The following is a 22,284-nucleotide window of genomic DNA, read 5'->3' as shown; positions in this document are numbered from 1 at the left end:
ATTTACTCAATTTGATTTTTTGAGATTTATTCAGACACCTTGGATGCATTAACTGCAAACAATAAAAACACAACTCTATTTAAATATGCATTTGAGACAACTCTGACCATGTGCATGTTCCTGAAAGGCTCTTGTCTTTTTTTGACACTTACCTGTAAAGAATAGAGTTATAAATCTTTCAGTAAAATATTTTCAAGGAATTTGAGCAAGTGTTGAAACTATGGCATTCCAAATGCTGAATTTGTTGGTGCTGACTTGGCTCATTATCTTAAAACATGCAATGTTTCTTTTTATTCTCATAATATACTCAGAAATTAAAATCAAGAAGGTAAAATTTAAATTTAGATGTTAAGAACCACTCCGTGATGTTTATCATAATTTGCTGTTGCATTTTGTTGCTGTTTTACATTTTTGCCAAAAGATGTTTTTTAAAAAAAAAGTTCTAAAAGTAAACACAATTTTACCAAGTATGACCAGAAACAAAAAGATGATAGATCTGTTCTGTTTGGTGATAATGGGACAGCTGTTTCTCTACATGTAGAATCTTTGAAATGCTTAATAATTCCCAGAAAGGTCTTGGTTTAACATTGTGTTCAATGTAAAGCAGAAAATGCTGGGAATACTCCGGCCAGGTTGCACCTGCTGCAAGAATTTATGTTGACATTTTTTCAGCATTCTAACAGCGCCTTTGATCTACAAAGTTAATTCAGTTTCTCTTCTCAAAGGTGCATCCTGGTCTGAGTATTCCCAGCATTTTCTGTTCTTATTTTACAGGGCCTTAGGGAAGAACACACAAAAACGGGTCCTTTGGCCCATCTACTCCATGCTGAAACCAGTTAAACTGCCTACTATCTGTGTCTGGACCATAGCCCTCCCTATCCCTACTATCCATGTACTTATACAAGCTTCTCTTAAATATTGAAATTAAGCTCGCATGGATCCAATGTGCTGGCAGCTCATTCCACATTGTCACGACCCTCTGAGTGAATGTTTCCCCTAGTTCCCCTCAAAATTCTCATCTCTTACCCTTGGCCATGACCTCTGGTTGTTGTCCCACCCAACTTCAGTGGAAAAAGCCTGCTTGTATTTACCCTATCTATACCCCTCATAATTTTGTATACTGCTATTAAGTCTCCCCTCAATCTTCACAAACGAGAAAATCTGCAGATGCTGGAAGTCTGAGCAACACACACAAAATGCTGGAGGAGCTCAGCAGGCCAGGCTGCATCTATGGAAAAGAGCACAGTTGACGTTTCAGGCTGAAACCCTTCCAAAGTTGGGTTTCGGCCCAAAACATCAACTGTTCTTTTTTTCATAGATGCTGCTTGGCCTGATGAGTTCTCCAGCATTTTGTGTGTTCCTTTCAATCTTCTACGTTCTAAAGAATACAGCCCTAACCTATTCAATCTTGCCTCCAGACCTGGCATCATTTTTGTAAATTTTCTCAGCATTCTTTCAACCTTGTTTATTTACATCTTTCCTGTAGGTAGGTGGCCAAAACTGCACACATTACTCTAATGTGGCCTCATTACTCTAATGGTAATGTAGGCCTCACCAACATCTTGTACAACTTCAACTTTAGATGTACCTCATCTGTATTTTTCCCATTTTCATTATTTTCCTCACCATTCTCTGTATTATATGCCATGCCTTAAGCTCTTGAAAAAGGCTGGACTGTAATTTCTGAGTGAGATTCTATTTAGGTACCAAGGCATCAGGTCATGTTCAACATTAATGCTAATTTGAACCATGGTTCCCTTCTAATTCAATTAAATCACTTGGATACATTTGTATAACACTAGGTTTGACAGTGCAAAAGATGATTTTTCATATTACTGCTTGAAGACAGTAAAAGAAGGATGCTGCAAAGAACTGCAGATGTAAGGAAGCCCAAAGTAAAAACAGAAATATGCTGGAAATCCCTAGCAGTTCAAAGTAGCAATTGTGAAGTAAGAAATAAAATATTTTGGGTTGATGACTTATCAGTTAAAAGGAATCTCACTCAAAGTGCATAGATTTTGGTTATTAAAGAATTGGTAGGGTATGGGAATTGTGTTAGAGAGTGCTGCTGAGGTTAGAATTTCAGACATGACCTTGATGACAGGAAAAAGCTCAAAACATTAATCACTGAGTGGACCTTTGTAACATCTCCCAAATTTTCATGCTTGTTTCTTGTATTCTTGAACTTGATATGCAAGAGATTTTTGATTGGGTTTGTGGTTCTGTCATTTGAAAGGAGGCCTCAGGACTGTACTCTGAGCAACAGAAAGCTCCCTTCATGGAATTCATAAAATATATGCAGAGTAATTTCCCCCCTAGAGTTCCTACTTTGTAAAAGCACAACTGTTGTACAGCTCTAGCAAGGAAGGGTGTGATATAATCTCATCCTCTCGGGGCATTTATTATCACAGTGGCTTGTAATAATTGCAAAGAAAGGTTCTAAAAATTGGAGACAGAATGCCTTTGATCAAGTTTTATTATCTGATTAAAATGAAAGGCCTTGGATGTGGACACCAGGTAGTTTGACAGGGAAATTGTGATTGAGATGTTTTGTGGTGGATAAGACTCATCTTGAGCTTCTAGCAAAGTTTTTGAAAACACTTACAGTTGCCACAGGTTTTTAATAAACTTGTGTATTGTAGAATTCTGCAGTTGGTAATGCACCAAATTTGAGTTCTTCTAACGTTTGAAAGATCAATGTCCATTTGGCTACTCCAAGCTCCACAGTACCTGATTTTTAAAACTTGTATGAGCTGGGCTATTAATAGATGGGGCTTTTCAGTTTGAACTTTTAGAATGGGGGAGGGGGAGCTAAAAAATTCAAGTGACTTTCACTCATTAAAGACAATAAAACATTCAGTCAATTTAACAAGGGATACTTTTAGGTGATACAAGTGTCCTTTATCCTAAGAATTAGAAGCTTGGCCTTCTCTATTACAAGCAGCAGTAAATTCAAGTTTTGGTTTTGGGGGGGGGGGGGGGGACAGGATATCTGTTTTTACAAAGCTGCTGCTGAGCCAATTGCAGTACCCCTTCTCACAGCCAAACTATGTAATATATTAATAAAGGTAAGTCATGGTGCTATCTAACATGTGGGATATTGGGATTGGTAAAATAACACAAGATACAAGTTAATGCCAATATTAATTTCCCTCCTGCATTTTCATTTGCCATTCAATAGGTCAATTAAATTGAAAATTCCCAACTTTCTCCTATTTTAAAGCTATTTCAATTCTGTCTGGTTCATCAGTAAAATCTGTTGTGAATTAATCTGAGCATTGGGTCATTTTGATTGGATCTCACCTACCCTCTAAAAGCTTAAGCAGATTCAAAATGTTGATATTAACTTGTACTATTCCACTCTCACACCATCCTGTGCATGTTGACCTGGAGTGATTCCTGATTGGTTGTAAATATGGTGTTAAAATTCTCAGCCTCATTTTCAAATCCTTCTATTACATCTACAGGGTACAGAGGAGATTTACCAGGATGCTGCCTGGTTTAGAGTATGGATTATGATCTGAGATTAAGGGAGCTGGGGCTTTACTCTTTGGAGAGAAGGAGGATGAGAGGAGACATGATAGAGGTCTACAAGATATTAAGAGGAATAGACAGAGTGGACAGCCAGTGCCTCTTCCCCAGGGCACCACTGCTCAATATAAGAGGACATGGCTTTAAGGTAAGGGGAGAGAAGTTCAAGGGGGATATTAGAGGAAGGTTTTTCACTCAGAGTGGTTGGTGTGTGGAATGCACTGCCTGAGTCAGTGGTGGAGGCAGATACACTAGTGAAGTTTAAGAGACTACTAGACAGGTATATGGAGGAATTTAAGGTGGGGGGTTATATGGGAGGCAGGGTTTGAGGGTCGGCACAACATTGTGGCCAAAGGGCCTGTAATGTGCTGTACTATTCTATCTAGCCTTCCATTTGTTGGAGGACTCTTTGTTCCTCCAACTTTGCTGTAGACTTCATTCTGAAGCATCTCCACTTCTTTCCCTAGTTCCTGTTTGTCTTTGTTAGATTTCAGTCACCAGTATTAATCTCCTTGGCTATTTGTAGAGTTTGGGTTGCTATTATGCATATTGCTGTTTACCTCCACACACCAATTAGTAAAATGGCCAAATAAAATTAAGTATTCATTTTCATCACACTGGACCAGAAATGTTTAACCTTGAGCTCTTTATATTGAGGTGAAACGGTTAATATTAAAAGCATTGTATTATCAAATCCATTGTGAACTTTGAGACTTTCAAAATGGGTACAGTACTTGAATCATGTGGGCCCATGTCAACAACTAAACTGAAAGTAACAAACTTTTTTATGTATGTTTGAATTTTGCACATTAGTGGTACAGTATGTTGCCCCAAATTCAATGGACAGTGCACTTACTAGTAGCAACAATCCTTGAAGTCTTTTGTCAGTTTTACTCATGTATAGTACAATGGGTCACGCATTTTTCTCTTACTTTGTTGCTGTGTGTTTAGTGGACCAGGAGATTAGAGTTCACTTTAATGGAACGTAAGTGCTTCTCAGTGTCAAGTCTGTGACTGGAATATTCATATTCTGCAGCAGACCTTTTTCTCTATCCTGCCTTGTAAGGAGTTTTTTTTAATAAACTCATTTCAATAAACACTGCAGACATTCTCTTTTCTCCTTCACACCCTATGTAAACAACTCTGCCAACAATTTCAGTGTTCTGTTTACACTCAGATTTTGTGTTCACAATTGTCTGCTTCCTCCTTAAAGGCCCTGCTTGATAAATTGAGTTATGATTATTGGACCCAGCAGTACTAAAGTCCATTCTTTGTGTGGGTGTTTATGGTTATTTTGACAAGACAATATCTGCCTCCAGTCCTCCTGGATCTTTTGAGTTGTGGTCAATGATTGGTTTCAAACATGAGTCTGGCTTTATACTTTTCTATTTTCTTTCGCATTCCAAAGAATAATAGTTATTATTGTCAGCATCAGGTTTATTATCACTGACATGTTATGAATTTGTTGCATTGTGGCAGCAGTACTATGCAAGACATAGCAAGTGGTGATACAACCAGTCAGAATGTTTTCCAAGTCTTTGGTGACATACCAAATCTCCTCAAACTCTGAATGAAATAGAGCCATTAGCGTGCTGCCTTCATGATTACATCAGTGTGTTGAGCCCAAGATGGTTCCCCTGCGATCTTGACACCCAGGGACTTAAAACTGTTGACCCCATCCATCAATGGCCCATCAACAAGGATTGTTATGTGTTTTCTTGATTTTCCTTTCCTGAGGTCCTCAGTTTGTTTATTGGTCTTGCCGATATTGAGTGCGAGGTGATTATTGCAAAACGATTCAACCAGCTGATCAATTTCACTGAAGGCTTATTGCCATCTAAGATTCTGCTAAAAGCAATGGTGACTTCATTGAGTTTATAGATGCTGTTTAAGCTTTGCCTAGCCAAACAGTAAAGAGTGTAGAGAGAGTAGATCAGTGGGTGAAGCACACATTCTTGATAGGTTCTTGTTTAGTAAGGATGTCAAAGTTACATGGAGAAGATAGGAGAATGGGGGTGAGGGGGGAAATAAAATAGCCATGACCAAATAGTAGAGCAGACTCAATGGGCCGAATGGCTTAGTTCTGCTCCTATGTCTTGTGGTCTTGAGATGCACCAGTACTGACAGAGAAGTGTTATTACTGATCTGCACTGACTGTGACCTCACAATAAGGAAGTCGAGGATCCAGTTGCAGAGAAGAGGTGCAGAGGCCCAGGTTATGAAGTTTGTTGATTAGTACTGAGAGGATGATGGTGTTGAATGTAATTCATAAAGAGCAGCCTTGCGTATGGTTTGCTATTGTCTAGATGCTGCCTGAGCTCTCATCAGCCATGTACTGTTGCACTAGAAAAGGCTATGTTTTCCAGTTTTAATGTTTGTTCATGATGTGTCTCTTCTGCTTTCCTAAAAGTGAACATAGTTGAGGCGTATCTGAACATCAGGACTTTACAAAGTAATGTGCAGTAACCAGCTGTATTGTGCATCATTTTACACTTGTAAAATACTCTGGTATACCCACAGCATTAAATGTAGATCTAAGATTGCCTCTAAGATTGTCCTGCATTAAAACCTATCCTCCTGCTTGGTTGAGGTTGTCTCAATCCTCAGGTTTCCCTTTCATTTCATTTCCCTTTTTATTCTCTGCATGCCAGCATATGAATTCAGAGCAGCAGTTCATGGTTGATCTAATTTTAACCCCTTTTCCACAATCTTGCACGTCTACAGTAAGCTTTCACTCTTTTGCTGATCAAGCATCAACCTTGCTTCTGCTTTAAAATACTCAGACTCAAATTCCATCTTTAAGGGAGTCCCAAAACTCATAACCCTTAGTGAAAATTTTAAAAACTGTGTCATCTGTCTTAATGATAGGTAGTGGTGTCAGTGCTATTGCGGGCACATATTTGCCTGCATGTTAATTTTGGTAAGGCTCCTGAAGTTTGGAAAATGAGCCTTATTATGGATCTGGATTTACTTGCCACTGAGTTTTAGATTTGATTATGTACAGCTTGTTTGAAATGGTCGAAATCTTGCTGAAATGAAGTACCTTGGAATGGTTTTCCTCATTAAACCTTTCTATTACCCGTTAGCTTGAAAAGCTCACTGTTAATTTCTGAATATGCAATTGAAAACTGAACGGCAAAGATGAAATGTATCTGGACCCTTGATGAATGAGGGGATTAACAATGGGTCTTTGACAAGAGAAAACACATTTCAAGACACATTCTAATAGGAAAGAGACAAAAGTCAACTCAACTTTTATTGTCATTTCGACCATAACTGCTGCACAGTGCATAGTAAAAATGAGACAGTGTTTTTCAGGACCATGGTTTACATGACACAGTACAAAAAAGTAGACTGAACTACATAACAAAAAAAACCAGAGAAAGCTACACTAGACTACAGACCTACACTGGACTGCATAAAGTGCACAAAACAGTGCAGGCATTACAATAAATAATAAACAGGACAGTAGGGCAAGGTGTCAGTCCAGGCTTCAGGTATTGAGGAGTCTGATAGCTTGGGGGAAGAAACTGGACGTGAGAGCCCAAATGCTTCGGAGCCTTTTCCCAGACGGCAGGAGGGAGAAGAGATCGTATGAGGGGTGCATGGGGTCCTTCATAATGCTGTTTCCTTTGCGGATGCAGCGTGTATTGTAAATGTTCGTGATGGCGGGAAGAGAGACCCTGGTGATCTCAGCTGACCTCGCTATTCGCTGCAGGGTCTTGTGATCCGAGATGGTGCAATTTCCGAACCAGGTGTGATGCAGCTGCTCAAGATGCTCTCAATACAACCCCTGTAGAATGTGATGAGGATGGGGGGTGGGAGATGGACTTTCCTCTGCCTTCGCAAAAAGTAGAGACGCTGCTGGGCTTTCTTTGCTGTGGAGCTGGTGTTGAGGGACCAGGTGAGATTCTCCGTCAGGTGAACACCAAGCAATTTGGTGCTCTTTATGATCTCTACCGAGGAGCCATTGATGTTCGGTGGGGACTGGTGCCCTCCTGAAGTCAACAACCATCTCTTTTGTTCACATTAAGAGACAGGTTGTTGGCTCTGCACCAGTCTGTTAGCCGCTGCACCTCCTCTCTGTAAGCTGACTCGTCGTTCTTGTTGATGAGACCCACCACGGTGCTGTCATTGGCAAACTTGATAATATGGTTTGAGCTGTGTGTTGCAGCACAGTCGTAGGTCAGCAGAGTGAACAGCAGTGGACTGAGCACGCAACCCTGGGGAGCCCCTGTGCTCAGTGTGATGGTGTTGGAGATGCTGCTCCCGATCTGGACTGACTGAGGTCTCCCAGTCAGGAAGACTAGGATCCAGTTGCAGAGGAAGGTGTTCAGGCCCAATAGGCTCAGCTTTCCAATCAGTTTCTGAGGGATGATTGTGTTGAATGCTGAACTAAAGTCTATGAACAATGTCCGAGCGTATGTGTCTTTTTTGTCCAGGTGGGTTAGGGCCAGGTGGAGGGCGGTGGCAATGGCGTCATCTGTTGAAAGGAAAAAAGGAAATTAGAAAGATCAAAGACATTAAGCAAAACATTTAAAATCTACGCAGGCTGGAAGATTTGATTGTCATCGATTAGTTTTGGTGCCTGTTGTAATTTCAATCAGTTTAATGTTCAAATTTAAAATTAATTTTAAAATTCAGGATGAAGCAACAAGTGAAGTAGTTTAATAAATTAAGTTGAGAACTCTGCCAGAATGCAAATTATCATCACGTGCTTGCCAATATGTGCGGTAATAATATTTTTCTAGCAAGGTTAGTTCATCTATTATCCACTGAAACCTGCGAATAAATTTTCCTTCCTGTGGTTACTCCATTGACTTAGTTCATAACTTAGTTTGTCTATTAGTTGTGATTTACTAATAATAGTGTGATTTGAAACCAAAAAAGAATAATTACCATTTACAATTACAAACTAACATTAGTTCCAGAGAGACCAGTGATGGAAAGGACCAGCAGTTTCAAGTTCCCGAATGTCAGAGTTTTCTGAAGATCTATCCTAAACTCAACGTAATTTTGCAATTGCATCAAAGACTCAACAACAGCTATATTTCATTAGGGGTTTGAGAAGACTTGGTATGTCACCAAACATGCTTGCGAATTTCTACAGATGTACTGTGGGAAGAGTTCCAACTGGTTGCTTCACCAACTGATATGGAAGGGCTACTGCACAGGTTCAGAAAAATCTGCTGAAAATTGTAAACTCAGTCTCCCAAGCATCAAGGACATCTTTAAAATGTGGTGTTCAAAAAGGCAGCCTCCATTATTAAGGACTCTTATCAGCCAGGACATGCTCTCTTCTCATTGCTGCCATCAAAGAGGAGATAGAGAACCTGAAGGCACACATCGAACATTTTAGGAACAGGTTCTTTCCCACTGCCCTCTGAATGGAAAATGAATCCATATACACTACCTGACTTTTTATCTAGTCTTCATGTAATTTCCTCAAAGAATTCCAACATCTGTCAAGCAAGATTTTCCTCTTAAAGAAATCATGCTGATTTTGGTCTATTTCATCATCTGCCTAAAAACCTTAGCCTTAACAATAGACTCAAATCTTTCCAACACTAAAGCCAAGCTATCTGGTCTATAAGTTGCAAACACGAGGAAATCTGCAGATGCCGGAAATTCAAACAACACACACAATATGCTGGTAGAACACAGCAGACCAGGCAGCTGCCTGGTCTGCTGTGTTCTACCAGCTTTTTGTGTGTGGTTGGTCTATAAGTTTCTTCCTTCTGCCTCCTCCCTTTTTGAAAAGTGGAGTGACATTTGCAATTTTCCAGTCTCCTGGAACCATTCCAATATCTAGTGCAAGGGTTCCCAACCTGGGGTGCAAGATGGAATTTCAGGGGGTGTGACAAAGAGTGGCTTGTGTCCTTGAGTGACGAGTCACGAGTCATCACTCAGCCAGCTGCCAGTGTGCCTTGAAGTGATAGTAACGTTTGTCCCAAGCACACTCTAGTCTCCCACTGCCCGAGTCGAAAGAGACGTAAACTCACTCCAGTCTCCCGCTGCCTGAGTCAGCATTGAGGATTCTCATCGGTGTTACCTGGGAAGTTACACCTCAGAGTTGAGGAGTCTCATCAATGTTAGCTAGAAGGTTACATCTCAGAGTTAAATATCATCTCATAATGCCAAAATCTTTACACATCCCAAATCAACCATCGAGTAATGACTTCGCATTAAAACCAAACTTGCAGACAGTAGGTAAATTATACAACTATAGAATTTTAAAAAGCTGCATCTTGATAAAAAGCAGCTGAAGTCATTCATTCGTATTTGTCTCAATGCATTAAAGAAGTTTTTGCATTTCAAAGGTTTTTTCTCTCTTAAAAGGTTTTTTTTCTTGAATCGTTGATAATTTTGATTTGTGTTAGTTGAGGCAGTATCATGGTTAGCACCGAGGACTTTGAATTGTGTGATAGGAGTTCATATCTTCAGTTGCTTTGGCAAGTAAGGTGAAAATAAATCCAATGTGTTTCTACAGTTATATTAATAGCAAAAGGATAATGAGGGATAAAATTGGTCCCTTAGAGAATCAGAGTGGACAACTATGTGTGGAGCTGAAAGAAATGGAGATTTTGAACAATTTCTTTTCTTCGGTATTCACTAAGGAGAAGGATATTGCATTGTGTATGGTAAGGGAAACAAGTAGGGAAGGTATGGAAACTGACAATTAAAGTGAAAGAAATACTGGTACTTTTAAGGAATATAAAAGTGGATAAATCTCCAGGTCCTGACAGGATATTCCTTAGGACCTTGAGGGAAGTTAGTGTAGATATAGCATGGGCTTTGACAGAAATATTTCAAATGTCATTAGAATCAGGGATAGTGCCGGAGAATTGGCGTATTGCTCATGTTGTTCCGTTGTTTAAAAAGGGTTCTAAGAGTAAACCTAGCAATTAATGGAAAGTATTCTTAATGTATATATAATTATCTGGATAGACAGGGTTTGATTAGGAACTGTCAACATGGACTTGTGCGTGTAAGGTCATGTTTGACAAGTATTATTGAATTTTTTGAAGAGGTTATGAGGAATGTTGATGAGGGTAAAGCAGTGGATGTTGTCTATATGGACTTCAGTAAGGCCTTTGACAAGGTTCTGCACGGAAGGTTAGTTAGGAAGGTTCAATCGTTGGGTATTAATATTGAAGTAGTAAAATGGATTCAACAGTGGCTGGATGGGAGATGCCAGATAGTAGTGGTGGATAACTGTTTGTCAGATTGGAGGCTGGTGACTAGTGATGTGCCTCAGGGATCTGTACTGGGTCCAATGTTCTTTGTCATATACATTAATGATCTGGATGATGGGGTGGTAAATTGGATTAGTAAGTATGCAGATGATACTGAGATAGGTGGCGTTGTGGATAATAAAGTAGGTTTTCAAAGCTTGCAGAGAGACTTAGGCCAGTTAGAAGAGTGGGCTGAAAGATGGCAGATGGAGTTTAATGCTGGTAAGTGTGAGGTGCTACATTTTGATAGGACTAATCCAAATAGGACATACATGGTAAATGGTAGTGCATTGAAGAATGCAGTAGGACAGAGTGATCTAAAAATAATGGTGCATAGTTCTCTGAAGGTAGAATCTCATGTGGATAGGGTGGTGAAGAAAGCTTTTGGTATGCTGGCCTTTATAAATCAGAGCATTGAGTATAGGAGTTGGGATGTAATATTAAAATTGTACAAGGCATTGGTGAGACCGAATTTGGAGTATTGTGTACAGTTCTAGTCACCGAATTATTATAGGAAAGATGTCAACAAAATAGAGAGACTACAGAGAAGATTTACTAGAATGTTACCTGGGTTTCAGCACCTAAGTTACAGAGAAAGGTTGAACAAGTTAGGTCTTTATTCTTTGGAGCGTAGAAGGTTGATGGGGGAGTTGATAGAGGTATTTAAAATTATGAGGGGGATAGATATAGTTAACGTGGATAGGCTTTTTCACCCATTGAGAGTAGGGGAGATTCAAACAAGAGGACATGAGTTGAGAGTTAGGGGGCAAAAGTTTAGGGGTAACATGAGGAGGAACTTCTTTACTCAGAGAGTGGTAGCTGTGTGGAACGAGCTTCCAGTAGAAGTGGTAGAGGCAGGTTCGGTATTGTCATTTAAAGTAAAATTGGATAGGTATGTGGACAGGAAAGGAATGGAGGGTTATGTGCAGGTCAGTGGTACTAGGTGAGAGTAAATGTTCAGCATGGACGAGAAGGGCTGAGATGGCCTGTTTCTGTGTTGTAATTGTTATATGGTTATAAGAGCACTTCAAGAACAAGCATGGCGGAGCTGATGTTGAAGGACATGATGCTGGGTCATTGAAAATCAAAAGGGCTCGTGTTGATTCACAAGGGTCTCTTCCAAAATTAGGGTTTGCTTCTGTTGAAAATCCACTACTACTTGTATCATAACAAGTGGCATATAAAGTGGCCAAATCCAAGAATCCTCATACTGTTGCGGAAGATGTCATCAAGCCATGTGCACTGCAAATGGCAACAATTATCCTGGGCAAAGAAGCAAGAAAAAAATTTGAACAGGTGCCCCTATCAAAAGATGTCATTCACAACAGAATTAGTGATTTGAGTGAAGATATTTTGGACCAAGTCATCTCAGATGTCAGAGCTAGTCCTCTTAAAAGCTCTATTCAGTTGGATCAGTCAACTGATGTCTCCAGTTGTAGTCAACTCATCACATTAGTGAGGTATGTCAATGATGGTGCTGTGAAGGAGATTTCCTGTTTTGAAAACAAACAGATCTGCAAAGGATGTGATGCAGCTGGTGAAAGACTTCTTTGCCAAACATGATTTAGATATCAAAGTCATTGGTTTTGTGTGCACTGACAGGCACCTGCAATGCTTGGAAATAAATCTGGCTTTTCTGCATTAATGAAAAAGGAGACTCCAGACTTGCAAGTTACCCATTGTTTTCTTCATTGGCATGCTTTGGCATCAACAACATAGTCTCCAAATTTGAAGAAAGTCCTTGATACTTGTGTGAAGATCATCAACTGGATCATCACATCTTCAAATCATTTTGTGAGGATCTGGGAAGTGAACATTCAGTTTTGCTTTTCCACACAGAAGTCCGTTGGTTGTCACGAAGACAAGTTTTAATATAACCATATAACAATCACAGCACGGAAACAGGCCATCTCGGCCCTCCTAGTCCGTGCCGAACTCTTAATCTCACCTAGTCCCACCTACCCGCACTCAGCCCATAACCCTCCACTCCTTTCCTGTCCATATACCTATCCAATTTTACCTTAAATGACACAACTGAACTGGCCTCTACTACTTCTACAGGAAGCTCATTCCGCACAGCTGTCACTCTCTGAGTAAAGAAAATCTGCTTCTTTAACCTGCTTCTTTGAACTGCGGGAAGAAATCAAAGTTTTTCTGGAGGAGCGTGAATGTGATCTGGTTGGGGCAATGGAATCACAGGAATTCGCCCAAATGCTGTCTTTCTTAGCTGACGTTTTCACTTGTATGAATGACCTGAGTGCTTCTCTTCAAGAAAAAGCGATAAGCATATTGAAGGCTTGTGAAAAATTGAATGCCTTCAAAGAAAAGTTATGTCTTTGGCATTGAAGGATGGAAAGAGGCAGTCTCTCAAATTTTTTCTTCACTAGAAGAGATGGCCAATAATGCTGGATCCATAACTCCTACTGTGCGTGAAGAAATTGAGGCTTATTTGGAAATGCTCTCAGAATCGTTTGATGGATATTTTGCTGCTGGAGACCTGAAGATTTCAGAAGAATGGATCATGAATCCATATTCCTACAATTTGGAGAAAATGTTGGATGAAGAGCTGAAGGAAGATCTTATTGATTTGCAGACAAATCGAGCTCTTGAAATGCAATTTGAAAGCAAGACTTTGGAGGAGTTTTGGTGTGCAGCACTGGATATGTTCCCAGGACTTGGTGGAAAAGCGCTCTGTGTCCTCATTCCATTTGCAACAACATACTTGTGTGAATCTGGATTCAGTTCTCTTTTGTCAATCAAGATAAAATCTAGGAATCGCCTGAATCCACAGGCAGACCTGCGGATCACAGTCAGCAAAAAAGTTCCACATTTTGACAAAATCATGAATGAGAAGCAGGAGCAAAGAAGTCATTGAACTTCTTTTCACAATTGGGATTGATTTTACTGTTTACAATTTTTTCTGAATAAATTAGAATCTAATTGCTCAATTTATATTTGCATTTATGCACCGAGTTAAAAACTTATTTTTTTAAGTTCAATTTGTTCACCCATAGTATTATATGTGGTTCAATTTGTGGTTCAAAAATTAGAAATTAGACTTCATCTTCAAATGTGATATTACTTTTGTAGGTGGTGCGAACATTAATCAAACATTTCCTAGGGGTGTGGGGCACAGAAAAGGTTGGGAACCACTGATCTAATGATTCTTGAAGGAACACTAATGCCTCCACAATCTCTTCAGCTACCTTTTTCAGAAGCCTGAGGAATAGTTCATCTGGTCTAGGTGACTTATCAACCTTCAGAACTTTCAGCTTCCCAAGCACCAGTTCCTTAGTAATAGCATTCCTAATCACTTCTGCCCCCCACACTTTTCAGAATATTATGTGCCATCTCTTTGCTTTTATGCTGTCTTTGATTTCCCTTGTCAGCTACAATTGTGTCATCCTCTTTAGAATTTATGGTGTATCTATCCTGTGCCTTTCAAATTGTGCTCATTGCTTTTCTGTCATTCCTGCTACTGTTCTCCCTATGCCCCCCATCAACTCTGGCCAGTTTCTCTCTCATGCCTCTAATTCCTTTTACTGTAATACCGATGCATCTGACTCCTGTAGTTAGAGAGGGAAAAGTTAACATTATTCATATCCCTAGATTCCTACAATATCTGGAGATCTGTCATTCAGTTTATGATGAAATTAATGTGCAGTACCTGGGTCAAAAGTTCAGACGTTTGCTTTTGGTTGGTCAGAAACCAATGATGGGTGCATGCTTCTAAAAGGTTTTTGTCTGTTTTGATATCTGCCAATATGGTATGGGGATCTATAAATTCTTCAGTAAAATGTTTACATGGAGTTTGGGCAAATGTTGTGGAAATAGTATTCCTAGTCCTGGTCATCTTTGATTGCTGACTTTGTTCAGATTTGTTGGTTAATATTTTTTGGTTGACCTTGTCTTTCTTTATTCATAAATTTTCCCCCTCTTCACTCTCCCTCTTTGCAAAGTCAGTTTGGCCCCTAGTTCAGCTCCTTGTGCCCCATCATTGTAATGCCATCTGGTCAACAAACTGTGGAATTCTATTCTTAAATTCCTCTGTTTCATCCCCCTCAGGTCAAACCTTTTTGTTTTTGGCATGAATTATTTGTGATCACATATTAGAAGGGGAATTTAGTTTGTTTCCTGCAGCTAGGAAGAGCAGTAAATGAAAGTCAGTTTCTCCTCCACTTGTTGCTCCTGGCAGCAGTTCTTAATTGGTGCAGGGGTGTGTGTTCCTACTTCCCAGTAACTCTGTAGTCAAGTGATAGAATGCAGATTTGTTTAACGAGTGTCATATTTTACCCTGGAGTGGAGGTGCACCTATCAAATGAAAGTTTCTAATGGAGATGCCAGGTCTAGTAAAATAGACTCAATCTACTGTACCAAAACATGCTGAGAAGGGAACACTGAGCTGGCACAATGTTATGGTACTTTGAAAGGTAGATGAATATCAATTAAAGGTAATAATAATGGTGCATACATAACTAGGTCAATTTGCAAACAACCTGGGATATTATTCAGTACTGTCCATTGAACCTTTGAGATTTGATGTCAGAATTGTTATTTTTCTGATAGGTATAATATAGTGATAAATAGAACTAGCCTGGTCGGGGAAACTTGAGCCTGCATTGCTATTAAACAAGATTATGGCCAATTTTTGACCTCAACTTCAGACATTGTAGGAATCTAGGGATCTGGGTGGACTGGAGATCTGTCATTCAGTTATGAAATTAATGTACATTAGTTTGGTTTAAGAAGTTTAAAAGGTCCACCACACTGAACACATTTCTGCTTATCTCGCTCTGAAGTGGTTTGCCCATTCTTTTGAGATTGTTATACCCCCATTGCATTTTTAGAGAAGTAGGTCTATACTGTCCCCTCTCTCAAGGGAAAAGATACCAGAACTGAGATGTAAAAGCAAGGCCTTGCCTTCATTTGCAGATGGGAATAAGATTACATAGCAAAATTTCAAGTAAAGATGGCAGTACTCGGAGTTTCTCTAGTCATTGTGTATCCTTTCACCAATATCTGAAAACAAACTATATTGTTACCTTCTCATCTGTAAGTTGTTTGCTCTACTTAATGTTGAGGAACTATAAATGTACTTATGGTGGTGAAGTGCCTTCATTTTGCAAGAGGCTGCATAAGTAAAACTTTTAGTACAGGTAGCTTTTCAGGATGAATTGTGTAAACAAGAAAAATCATTTTTGTTACAATTGTCTGGAGCCAAAAATGATCAAAAGCTTCCTCCAAATGTTTGGGAATCTGAACAAAGTCCCTTAGAATTTTAAAAGCAAAATTTTCTTCAGGAGCCAAATAAACATTTTCAGGAGTGAGCATTGAAAGACAGTGCAGACTCCTTTTGAAGTAGACTTGCATTGTTTTATATAGAAGGAAACTTGTTCTTGCAGGGACTTGTAACTTTAGTTCTGCAGTGGAAGTGATGCATGCTGAACAACTTTTCTTGTAGACTAGGTCTACTACAGTGTGAGTAATATTATAGGAAGAAAGGTAGTGAAAATAATCTGGTGAAGGCACAGGCTTCCTTGAGTACTCCACTCTGTTTTGCCCTGTATTGAAGGTGTTGGGATGGAGATTACTGGAAGGTAAGCTTTGTGGATTTGGATAGGAGTCCTGCTTTCTGTTCTACCATATACACCAAAATTAGTTGAGCTTAAATCTAAGATGTTAGTTATTTTACATATTTTTGGAAAAATCTTAAAAAGGGCTAATACAAAGTTTGAACAGCAGAATCATACAAACTGGGATTTGTTAGGCCTGTGTGTTGCATTACAAAGTGTTAAAACGTAGCTAATCTTTTTCTTGCTCATTTTAAGCTTTTGATTACTTCACCCTAGAACAGACTTTCTTTTTGCTCTGCTTGTTTCTCTCTGAGAGAGATGTGTGTAGGATGTATGCTGAGAAATGTACATGACCCAGTTGGAGTAATTCCTGGATTTTTTTTCTCCTTCCCACATGCGAATTATTGACCCAGGTTCACAATCTGGTGCTCACTTGTAAGGGAAGCATGCAAGCTGATTTTTTTTTTGCACTCTGTCTCCATTCCAGTGCTCCCCATGTCTTCAAAGCCCGATAATGTATGAGGCAGGAGTCATGTTTGTTTGATGGTTAGAGAAGAAACCCACCACCCTTTCTGAATTCTGAACAAAAACTGCAAGAATTTTAACTAGCTTACACGGAATAATATTTTAGTGGAACTGAGTTGTTAACAGTAAAGGTCCGGTGCAATTCGTGGGTGCACTCTCACTGGAGCTGTCACCCATTGACATTGCAGAAATATTGCACATTTTAGTTGAATTATTTTAGAATTCAGCACGTTTGATGGTCACAGCCTGGAGCCAGTAAAGAAACAACAAACAATTTCAGTATGTCAGGACCACAGATCCATTTAAACTCTATTAAAATAAAGCAGGGGAAATCTCTTAACACAATTTTGTGGGGTAATGTAATTCTGCTATTATTTGAGTTAGACAATGTCAACATTCAAACTTATAACATGTAACAATTACAGCATGGAAACGGGTCTTCTCGGCCCTTTGAGTCCATGCCTAACACTTACTCTCACCCAGTCCCACCGGCCTGCACTCGGCCCATAACCCTCCATTCCTTTCCTGTCCATATACTTACCCAATTTTTTTTATGACAATATCGAACCTGCCTCTACCACTTGTACTGGAAGCTCGTTCCACACAGCTACCACTCTCTAAGTAAAGAAGTTCCCCCAGTGTTGCCCCTAAACTTTTGCCCCCTAACTCTCAACTCATGTCCTCTTGTTTGAATCTCCCCTACTCTCAATGGGGGAAAAAGCCTATCCACGTCAACTATATCTATCCCTCTCATAATTTTAAATACCTCTAATTTTAAATTTTAAATCCCCTCTCAACCTTCTACGCTCCAAGGAATAAAGACCTAACTTATTCAACCTTTCTCTGTAACTTGGGTGCTGAAACCCAGGTAACATTCTAGTGAATCTCCTCTGAACTCTCTCTATTTTGTTGACATCTTTCCTATAATTCAGTGACCAGAACTGTACACAATACTCCAAATTTGGTCTCACCAATGCCTTGTACAATTTTAACATTACATCCCAACTCCTATACTCAATGCTCTGATTTATAAAGGCCAACATACCAAAAGCTTCCTTCACCACCCTATCCATATGAGATTCTACCTTCAGGGAACTATGCACCATTATTCCTAGATCACTCTGTTCTACTGCATTCTTCAATGCCCTACCATTTACCATGTCTGTCTTATTTTGATTAGTCCTACCAAAATGTAGCACCTCACACTTATCAGCATTAAACTCCATCTGCCATCTTTCAGCCCACTCTTCTAACTGGCCTAAATCTCTCTGCAAGCTTTGAAAACCTACTTCATTATCCACAGCGCCACCTATCTCAGTATCATCTGCATACTTACTAATCCAATTTACCACCCTGTCATCTAGATCATCAATGTATATGACAAAGAACATTGGACCCAGTACAGATCCCTGAGGCACACCACTAGTCACCGGCCTCCAATCTGACAAACAGTTATACACCACTACTATCTGGCATCTCCCATCCAGCCACTGTGGAATCCATTTTACTACTTCAATTTTAATACCCAACGATTAAACCTCCCTAACTGACCTGTGTGGAACCTTGTCAAAGGCCTTACTGAAATCCAGATAGACAACATCCACTGCTTTACCCTTGTCAATTTTCCTAGTAACCTCTTCAAAAATTCAATAAGATTTGTCAAACATGACCTTTCACACACAAATCCATGTTGACTGTTCCTAATGAGACCCTGTCTATCCAGATAATTATGTATACCATCTCTAAGAATACCTTCCATTAATTTACCCACCATTGACATCAAACTTACAGGCCTATAAATTGCTAGGTTTACTCTTAGAACCCTTTTTAAACAATGGAGCCACTTGAGCAATACGCCAATCCTCTGGCACCATCCCCTTTTCTAATGACACTTGACATATTTCTGCCAGAGCCCCTGCTATTTCTACACTAACTTCCCCCAAGGTTCTAGGGAATATCCTGTCAGGACCCAGAGACTTATCTACTTTTATATTCCTTAAAAGCACCAGTATTTCCTCTTTTTTAATCATCATAGTTTCCATAACTACCCTACTTGTTTCCCTTAACTTACACAATTCAATATCCTTCTCCATAGTGAATACCGAAGAAAAGAAATTGTTCAAAATCTCCCCCATCTCTTCTGGCTCCACATATAGCTGTTCACTCTGATTCTCTAAGGGACCAATTTTATCCCTCACTATCCTTTTGCTATTAATATAACTGCAGAAACCATTTGGATTTATTTTCACCTTACTTGCCAAAGCAACGTCATATCTTCTTTCAGCTTTTCTAATTACTTTCTTAAGATCCTCGAGCACTTCATTTACTCCATGCTGCCTATTGTAGACCTCTCTCTTTTTCCAAACCAAGTTTCCAATAACCCCTGCAAACCATGGCTCTCAAACTTTTAACCTTTCCTTTCAACCTAACAGGAACATAAAGATTCTGTACCCTCAAAATTTCAGCTTTAAATGACCTCCATTTCTCTTACATCCTTCCCATAAAACAAATTGTCCCAATCCACTCCTTCTAAATCCGTTTGCATCTCCTCAAAGTTAGCCTTTCTCCAATCAAAAATCTTAACCCTGGGTCCAGTCCTATCCTTCTCCATAATTATAATGGCATTATGATCACTGGACCGGAAATGCTGCCCAACACGTACCTTCGACTCCTGACCTATCTCATTCCATAACAGAAGATCCAACACTGGATCAGTGAAGGGAGAATGTTGTGGGGATGGCTGTGGAAAGAAAGAATATAGGTAGATATGTCCTAGTTGGAATTGATTGCTCATTTGTGTAGAATTATCTGTTGTAAAGTGGATATCACATAGATAACTTTCTAATACCCTATTTGGGTTGTGATGTTAGCTTTACATTTCCTTTATGGTGACTTGTGCGTTAATCTCATGCAAAAAGAGAACTGGGGTGAGTGTCCTATGTGTTGAAGCTAGGATGGTAGGGTAAGACTTCATTTCTTTGAAATGGGGGCAGTATTAATGATGAAATGTTGCATGTTCAGAGTAAAGGTGGGTGAGCAGAGTGAGGTGCTGGTGGGTGGAAATGGGAGAGCAGGGAAGAATTGAATAATAGACCAAAACTTTAATTACCCGATACTGTCCTTTGTCTTTGACTAGTCAACCATAAATAGAGATTGACAAATGAGTCACATGTTGCAGACATTCAAACAATTTTTAAAAAGTGATTTTTGTTTTGCTACAGTAACCAGGATGATTACCAGTTGGTGCGAAAACTTGGTCGCGGGAAATACAGTGAAGTATTTGAGGCTATTAACATAACAAACAATGAGAAAACGGTTGTCAAAATACTGAAGGTAAGCCTCTGCATTTTATATTTATCTTTGCTCACCCTGTGTTTCAGTATTGTAGGCAGTAGAGCAATCTGGAATGTATTGTTTCCTTGATTGTTGCTTTTTAAATCCTTGGGTTTGGAGGCTGGATTCTTTTTTTTAATTCAGATTTGGACCCCAATCTAATGAGGACAGATAGGATAAACATCCCTTGTATGCGTTATTTTGTCTTGGAATAAGCCTGAGGAGCAGCAGTTTGGTTCATGGTGGTGTGCACTGTGCTCTCAATCAAATTGATTAAAATCGACCGTGCAATTGCAGTGGAAATTAGTTTACAAACCACTGAGTGCTTTCTACTGTTCATTCAATTCTGATTTGCTACCATTTCTGCCAATTTTCTGGTATCTTTATCCCTTGATTCTCCTCGAGTCCAATGTTTCTCCATTTTAGTTTTAAGTAGATACTATGCAGCGAGGGAACAAATTTCTAAGATTTGTATTCCTCAAAAACTGAATTGCTCTATCTCAGACCTAAAGGCCAACCCTTTTCCTGTGACAGTCTGCAATTTACAGTCTGAGGAAATGAGCTTTTGCACCCACCCCCAGAATCTTGGATATCTAGCTGTGACAACTTGTTCTTGGAGAGATTGTTGTCTTTCTAATTGCTTGTGTATCTGAATATTACCTATGTTTTAGGGATTAGCTTATCAGGTTTCCTGTGGTTACCATCGTAGATTTTCTGTTCTTCATCCAAATTGAATAAACTCTCATTTCCCAGGTTATTCCTTTTTCTGTTGTATTTCTCACTTGGTTAGATTGTTTAGCCCTTTGTCCTCATAGTCATTTGTCAGCAGACATAGAAATTTGGGAAGTTTTAATCTAAGTTGTCAGGCAACTTGTATTTGAATTGGAACCAGATCTCAAAAGTTTTTGTAGAAGTATATAACTGCAACTTTAAATGGGATTATAAAACTATAGCCGGCTGTTGGCATAGTGGCATCAGTGCTGGACTTCAGGGTGAGGGGTCCTGAGTTTGAATCCAGCCAGCTTCCTTGCACTTTTCTCCATCCGTGCTTGGGATGAGTGTTGAGCTAGCAACTCAACCTCGTATTAAAAAAGAACCTGGAGAAGGATGGACTCCACCAGGTTTCAGATGCGCAAGACACACTGTATGATGAGCAATCACCAAAAAAATCGGTGCAAAAAGCTTGTCATGACAGTGCCCCGATGACTCCACCAGGAGTTAAGGGTGCACACACACGCAAACACATACGATATAGAAGCAGAATTAGGCCATTTGGCCATCAAGTCTGCTCTGCCATTTACTCTCTCAGCCCCATTCTCTTGTCTCCTTTCTATATTCCTTCATGCCCTGACTAGTCAAGAATCTGTCCACCTCTGCCTTAAATATGTCCCATGACTTCGCCTCCACAACCACCTGTAACAATTCCACAGATTCACTACTCTCTAACTAAAGAAATTCCTCCTCGTCTCCATTCTAAAGGGAGACCCCACTATTCTGAGGCCTTGTCTGAAGCCCCCACAATAGGAAACATCCTCTCCACATCAACATTCAATAGGCTTCAATGAGATCACCTATCACTCTTCTGAATTCCAGTGAGTAGAAATCCAGAGCCATTAAACACTCAAAGCCTTTCAATCCTGGAATCATTTTTGTGAACCTGCTTTAATTTCTCTCCAGTGTCAGCAGATCTTTCCTTGGATTAAAGGGTCCAAAAATATTCACAGTACTCCCAAGTGAGGTCTAATCAATGCTTTATAAAGCCTCAACATTACATCCTTACTTGTATATTTTAGTCCTCTCTGAATTAATGCTAACATCACATTTGCATTCCTCACAACCAACTTAACCTGCAAATTAACCTTTTGGGATCCTGCACTGGGACGCCCAAATCCCTTTGCACCTCAGATGTTTGTATTTTCTATCCATTTAGAAAATGGTTTATGCATTTATTTCTTCTACCAAAGGCTAGGACCATATACTGTATTCCATCAATGACTTCTTTGCCCATTCTCCTAATCTATCTGTCCTTCCTCAAAACTGCCTGCCCCTCCTCTTCTATTTGTTCACAAACTTGGCCACAAAGCCAG

The 22,284-nt window shown here is 39.6% G+C and overlaps 1 protein-coding gene across 3 annotated transcripts in view; it reads left to right on the top strand.

Moving 5' to 3' along the window:
* The window catches only part of csnk2a2b (casein kinase 2, alpha prime polypeptide b), a 60,426-nt gene that overhangs the window by 1,833 nt on the left and 36,309 nt on the right, over positions 1–22,284 (top strand). For all 3 annotated transcript variants that reach the window (XR_009516226.1, XM_059992568.1, XM_059992567.1), the window contains exon 2: positions 20,086–20,197. Coding sequence is in view for 2 of the 3 variants with exons in the window: in XM_059992568.1 (XP_059848551.1) it covers positions 20,086–20,197 (112 nt within the window). In the remaining variant the exon portion in view is untranslated. The remainder of the gene's footprint in view (positions 1–20,085; positions 20,198–22,284) is intronic.

Source organism: Hypanus sabinus, chromosome 17 (assembly GCF_030144855.1).
Source record: "Hypanus sabinus isolate sHypSab1 chromosome 17, sHypSab1.hap1, whole genome shotgun sequence".
Classification (NCBI taxonomy): Eukaryota; Metazoa; Chordata; class Chondrichthyes; order Myliobatiformes; family Dasyatidae; genus Hypanus; species Hypanus sabinus.
This window is presented reverse-complemented; position numbering and strand designations above follow the sequence as displayed.